Here is a 6,429-nt window from a genome sequence, read left to right as displayed (position 1 = left end):
GGCAGTCTGTAGATGGACAAGAAAAGTAAGTCAAAAAAAATTGCTTGAACTATTTCCTGACGTTACATTTCACCAGGTCAAGTAGTATCAGATATGTCCAGCAGATAGCAGTAGAGTGTGCACTTTTGGTTTGTCTTTATTAGCCCCCTCAGTGATAATTAATGAGGGCTCATCACATAGTTGTATGAAAAAGGCAAAGTTCAAACTATAAAAAATAAAAAAAAGTCCAGTACTTCTTCTTGAATCAGAGTTGGAAGCACTCACATACATTATAGTACAATCAAGATATAAACAACTGGACCTTCAGTCATACAGTATATATTCCACTGAGCAAATGCATTTTCGTTTCTCCATAAGAAATGACAAACTTGAAAAACCAAACTGTGTTTTCTTTTCCTTACCCAACTCCCCCAATCTCTATGTGACAACCTTTTGAGTTTGGGTAAATTATAGGTCTCAAAAGTAGTTTTTGTCACAGACCTCACTGTAGTTGGTTTTTCTCAGAGGGCCAATTTGAAAATAATACTACATACATTTGGCCCTGCATTTGATTAGGCATTGATGTTATATTTTCAACAATAAAATGGATTGGAGATCAGAAGTCAAAATGCTTGCAATATCTGTTAAAATTGAACAGAAAATTTGGTCCAGATTTTCTGCAGAAATTAAAGGAATGCATCGAATTTACAAGAGACAAAGTTGGTTTTATTTGATTTCGTGTGCGCCATAAAAAGAGGTGGTGACTCGGATCTGGCCCCGGGCCTTGAGTTTGACAACTATGCTATAAGTGGTCTCAGGGATGGTAGTGACTGAATAACTATTGCATCTTCCGACTCGTTTTAGGTGGAGTTCCTAAATTCTCAGCCCAGGAACAGACGCACGTGGCCCTTAAACCAAGGTTTATTAAACAAAGGTCTCCGATTGATAGATGAACAAAGGCGTTCACAAACATTTCTGCCTGCGTATTGCTTGGAGGAGACATTTACAACTAGAAAAATGTATAGAGAAGTTTGGATCTGTGACACTCACCATTGCGGATGCTTCACTGATTCCTTTGGATTCCCAAATGCTTTGTCTGGCTATAAATGCTGGAAACACATGTAAAAAAAATTTTTTTTAAATAGTTGGTTTTTTTCTATAACCTCCCCTCCTAATCAAACATAGGTGCCAACCCTCAGACAGGTTCCTACACTGAGTTCTGCTACAGAAATAGAAAAGAAGAAGAAGTGCGTTGGTGCATCACTTCCCTGTTTCATAAAAAGGTGAACAAATGAGAAGTGTTTGATGGCCGCAAGGAAACATTCATGTGATTACAGTGTTGTTTTTATTTGAATTATGATGGTAGAATGTTCACAGTGCACAAAACATCATTTGTGGACGTTTAACAAATCTTAAAGGTAATTTGCACCGCTCGTGGCTTTCAGGGGCGATGGCTGAAACACTTTGCAAGTTGACCCACAAGTATGACTGAGCATGAAGATCTGTTGCCGACCTCAGAGCGGAGCCTTTCTACAATAGACATTTCGATACGATCATCAAAACGCTCGTATAGTGGACCATCCAAAGTGGAACGCAATTCCGTGAAAATGATTGAGTGTCTCGTAGGCAATTGGTTGTAAAGTGAATTAACCCTTTCAGGGACAGCGGTCGCTACAGTGGACAGCTTATCATGTTATCAGGTTACAGGGCACATGAAAGGGTTAAATTATGACAGTTCAAACTGTCACCAAAATAACAGTTATTAAATGAACAGGAAATGTAGCATTTTGACATTCTGAACTGTATTATTAAGAGAAGTTAAACAATATCATTAAGCAAAAAAATAAAAAAACAAAGAAAAAGAAAAAGAAAAAAGTACAAGTTAGAATTTATCACTCTTAAGCAGATACCTAATGGAGAATGCAGCAGGAGGTGTTAGTACAGCGAAACTGGTCCTACTGGACTATTTTACAGTGTCTCCTTAAAGAGGCTGTTGTATTGCTTGTGGCTTTCAGTGGCCAAAACGCTTCTAACGCTGAACCAGAAATATGGCTGAGCTTGAGGGTTTGTTGGCCACTCGAGAATGGAGCGTTTATACAGCCTTTTCCGCAGTCTGAAGTACTTGGAATTACAAGGCACTTTCTCCAAGAGGATCAGGACGATAACGTCGTTTTTTTCATCCATTAACCGTTGCTGGGCCATATAGAAAGCCGTCTTGAAGTTCCCGCTTTTGATGTATTTATTGGTGAGAATGAATACGGTCCTCTTGCTCTTTTGGATGCTCTGTGAGAGGTTGTCAATCAGGGGGTAGCCGGGAATCCAGTCTCGATCCTCCAGACACAAAGTTACCCGACGATCTCCTCGCTCCTCCAGATGGAGACACATTTCCTTTGTAACCCACTCATACACTGCGGGGTCTTCTTTGTCATACAACACAAAGGCATCAAAGAGAGCACTCTGCGAGTGTAAGCGGCTATAGCCCTTGAGCTTGGCCAGGCAGAAATGGTAGATGTACCAGACGTCCCACAGGAAAAGATGACTGGAGATGCACAGGATGAGGAAACTCAGGACCAGGGAAGCATTGAGCGTGTAGAGAATGATGGACAAGTCATTGTGTTGGCAGGCCAGCAGGTCAACCGAGATCACGGCCTGGCCTCGTTGTGTCTCTGGGTCGGCACAGGTCACATCTGTGGCCAGTCTGGGGATTGGTACCTTGGTGTCGTTGAGCCAGGTGATGAAAGAAGTGACGTTGCATGAGCAGATAAAATCATTATTATGCAAAAGTAGCATTACCATCTGATTGACGACGTCATCCGGAAAGCTCGATTTCTCAATGACTTGTATGTGATTAAAACTAACGTCCAAATACGTTAAGTTATGTGCGTCCTTGAGGAAGTTTGGGGTGAGGGTCAAGATTTGGTTTTTTTGCAAGAAGAGCTTCTTGAGAGATCTGGTGCAGTTTGAGAGCATTCTTGGAACCGTTGATAAACTGTTCTCACTGAGGTCTAAGACTTCCAGCGATCGTATGAGCTGCAGTTTTTCCCATGGAAACGATTTCAATCTGTTGGTTTTTACGTAGAGCTCCGACAACTTGTCTGGCAGGCCGCTGAACACTTGAGATGGGATAAAATTGAGGTTGTTTTTGGAGATGTCAAGTACCTTCAGGTTCAGCAGTTTCTTGAAATAATTGACAAATCTGGTGTCCCCGTCTCTCCACAACATATCTAGTCGGTTATCTCTGAACTCAAGTCTCTCCAAAGATTCACTCTCCATCTCGGTGTTTGTCGAAGTAGAAATCTTGTTGTGGTTCATGCGCAGTGTTTGCAGTTTTTTTAGGTGCTTTGTGAAGTTCAGCATGTGAATGAGGCCCTCGGATTCAAAATAATGGTCATTGTAGCTGATGTCAAGTGTTTTGAGATTCTTCAGCTCTTGGAAAGCAGTGGCGTACTGCAAGTCCAGACGATTGAATGTGAAGTCTAAATATTTGAGATGAGTCAGGTAGCTAAATTCCGAACCATTCAGACTTTGGCTCATCGCATTTCCCGATAGATTAAGGCACCGCAGCTCGGACAGATTTAAAAAACCCGCATGCAAAAAAAATATGTTATTCCTGCTGATATCCAGTGTTTTTCCATATTTAGTGCATTCCTTTTTGGCAAAAGATTTAGCGACTCCAAATTCTTTAGTTTTAGCTTTGCAGCTACGTGCATCTTCATCGTATCGGAAGTACCGCATTTCTCGCACTTCCTTTTTTTGGTAGTCGGCCAGTAGATGAGGCCAGAGCAATGACTTCTCATTTCCTCCAACGGCATTTGGCTCTTCAGATGAGGCTGATATTTTGTTGTCAGAGAGACTGACCATTTTATAACTTGGCAATCCCGTTAGGATACTAAGGTTTGTATTTTTAATAAAGTTTGTGCCCAGGTCTACAACTTCTAAGTGGAGGAGAGTCTTTAATGAAGCAATGCTCTCCGGTGTCAGCTGCTGAAACACAAAGCCTTTTATGCGAAGGATTTTAAGAGACTGAAGCTCGGAAAAGTGCCTGCTCAAAGTTAGAGTTTGGGGATATTGCTGTAGTTCATAATTAAATGAAAGGTCCAATTCTACCAATTTGCTCAGAAAATGTGGGAAATGTGTCCTTTCGATGTCTCCTGCTAAAATGTTTTGTGAGAGATCAAGGACTCTCAGTTCTCTTGTACCGTTGAACCATTCAGGCATCACAAACCTCAAAGAGTTACTGTGCAGACGGAGAGTCTTGAGTTTGGTCAACATTTGAAAAGCTGACTTGCTTATATGAAGTGGAGACTGATTCGGGCAAGGTGTGCATGGGAAAGGAACATTGTAACATCGTGGACAGTTTCCGCTTAAATCCAAAATCTCCAAATTGGTTAGGTTTTTGAAATCGTTTCCTGTGACCTTCTCGATCTTATTGTTGTAAAGATACAACTCCTTCAGACTTGTAGGCAGTTGGTGCGGAATAAGAGATAAGTTGTTTGACTTGAGAGACAACCGAGTCAAATTGCAAAACTGTGAAAAGGCGCCATCTTCGATTTGATAGGAAAAATTGCACGGATTTCGATAGTAGCAGTTTTGACCAAGATAAAGCATCTCAACGCTTCTGATTGTGGAGAAATTTGCGCGGTAAACTTGATAGATGTGATTGACTTCTAAGCTCAACAGAACTAGATCGGAAGGGAGTCCTTTAGGTATGCTGCTAAGTTGGTTTCCATCTAAATAGAGCGCTCGTAGATTCCGTAGGCTTGTGAACGTATTTTCCTCGATCACCAAACTCTCGGTGCAGATGTGATCTTTGGATCCGATTTTAACGGGCATGCAGTTACACCTCATGTCAAGCTCAGTCAGGTTCTCCAAGCTGCCAAAAGAGGTAGAGTTCAACTTGGGTATATGGTTGATGGTGAGCGTCAGATTGGTGGTGTCTCTTGGAATGCCTTTTGGGACGTCCTTTAGGTCTCTTGCGCTGCAGTCCACCTTTACCGAGCTCCCGTTGTCGAACTCAGTTACACTGCATGGCAGAGTTTTGGGGTATAAAGTGATAGCTGCCCGTTTGGAAGGACAGCCGACAAGCCCTAGGAGTGCCACGCCCATCTGTATGGAAGCACAGAAAGTCAATCGCAGTGGATACTGGTCAAGAGATGGCACCAAGACTCCCATCGCTTAAAAGGAGCGGAAATGAAAAAATCTAAATGAAGCTAAAATATAATCCAATGATGACAAATTATCTTTTTTGTGTGTTTTTAAATGAGTAGGATTTATCTACCCACATACCCATGACAGATTAATTTTTGTGAGTTTCTCAGTCACTTTTGAACATTTCTCAGACCGGAATTGAAATTTGTAAAACAGTAAGTGAGTTTCTCAAAATAAACAAATAACAAAACTACACGATTCCTCTGCAGAAACCATTTCGGTGTCAAAACCCTGAGTATATCTTTCAAAAGTAAATATTTGTGGGACTGAACATGTCAGTGCCATCAAAAGGAGTCTTTGAGTCGTTGTGCACGGACGAAAGAGTCACATTGCTTTATGATGGCGGCATGGGGACCGAATGGTTAGCACGTCATCCTCACGGTGCAGAGGTGCAGGTTTCGATTTCGTCCCTAGCTGTGAGTGGGAGTGGGAGTGGTTGTTAGTCTATGTGTGCCCTGCGACTGGCTGGCAACCAGTTCAGGCTGTGCCCCGCCTACTGCCCAAAGATGGCACACCCGCAGGATGAAGTCGTAGGGATAATGGATGAACGGATGGATGGACTTTTATGCCAAAATGTTGTGGGGTGTGAAGCAATTCAACATTGATCGAATTCATTATATATATATATTTTGATCAACATGACATAAGTACGGTAATTGATAATGTCGGAAACAGCAGAGATTGTACATAATCGCTTGCATGGATCTGCCAAACCATTTGCAACTTGTTCAAAGAAATGAGAGACTGCTTTATGATGTGCACAAGTGATACAATAATGTGAAAATTGAAAGTAACAGTTTTGAGAAGTTCAATTCTGAGCTGAGAAATGTACCAAAGCATCTGAGAAAAACTTGAATCAGCACATACTGGGAGGTATTGAGGTTAATTTTTCAAGAGATGTTTTGTTGTTTTAATCATCAGCTTGAACATATGTTTTTTTAATGCCCAAATAGTCATACAATGTGGAAGTGCTGATCAGCATATTATTGTAGGTAACCAAATGTTAGAAACAGCTGTCGTTACGGTGGGTGCAGTTTCACACCCTGATAAGCTACACTCGGAACAAGAAACATGATACTAAATGATATAAACATTATTTTATGGAGGCAGAACTTTTGTTTATTCAGTACAAAAGTCCTGATAACAATCTACCTGACCATGACTTATAAATCTAAATATCTTACAGGACAAAAGTAAGAATCAAAGCTACTTACCAGAAGAAAGAACATGATGCTCACGAGA

The 6,429-nt window shown here is 41.2% G+C and overlaps 1 protein-coding gene across 1 annotated transcript; it reads right to left on the bottom strand.

Annotated features, from left to right (window-relative positions):
• Nucleotides 1–1,347: 1,347 nt before the first annotated feature.
• LOC147198118 (toll-like receptor 7) lies at nucleotides 1,348–6,429 on the bottom strand. Its single transcript, XM_086124447.1, has 2 exons — nucleotides 6,402–6,429; nucleotides 1,348–5,085 (listed from the first exon to the last, which is right to left on the bottom strand). The coding sequence occupies exons 1-2, from the start codon at nucleotides 6,414–6,416 to the stop codon at nucleotides 1,948–1,950; spliced, it is 3,153 nt and encodes a 1,050-aa protein (XP_085980573.1). The 5' UTR covers nucleotides 6,417–6,429; the 3' UTR covers nucleotides 1,348–1,947.

Source organism: Hippocampus guttulatus, chromosome 11 (genome assembly GCF_054856545.1).
Source record: "Hippocampus guttulatus isolate MCC_2025c chromosome 11, RoL_Hgut_1.0, whole genome shotgun sequence".
NCBI classification, from domain to species: domain Eukaryota; kingdom Metazoa; phylum Chordata; class Actinopteri; order Syngnathiformes; family Syngnathidae; genus Hippocampus; species Hippocampus guttulatus.
This window is presented reverse-complemented; position numbering and strand designations above follow the sequence as displayed.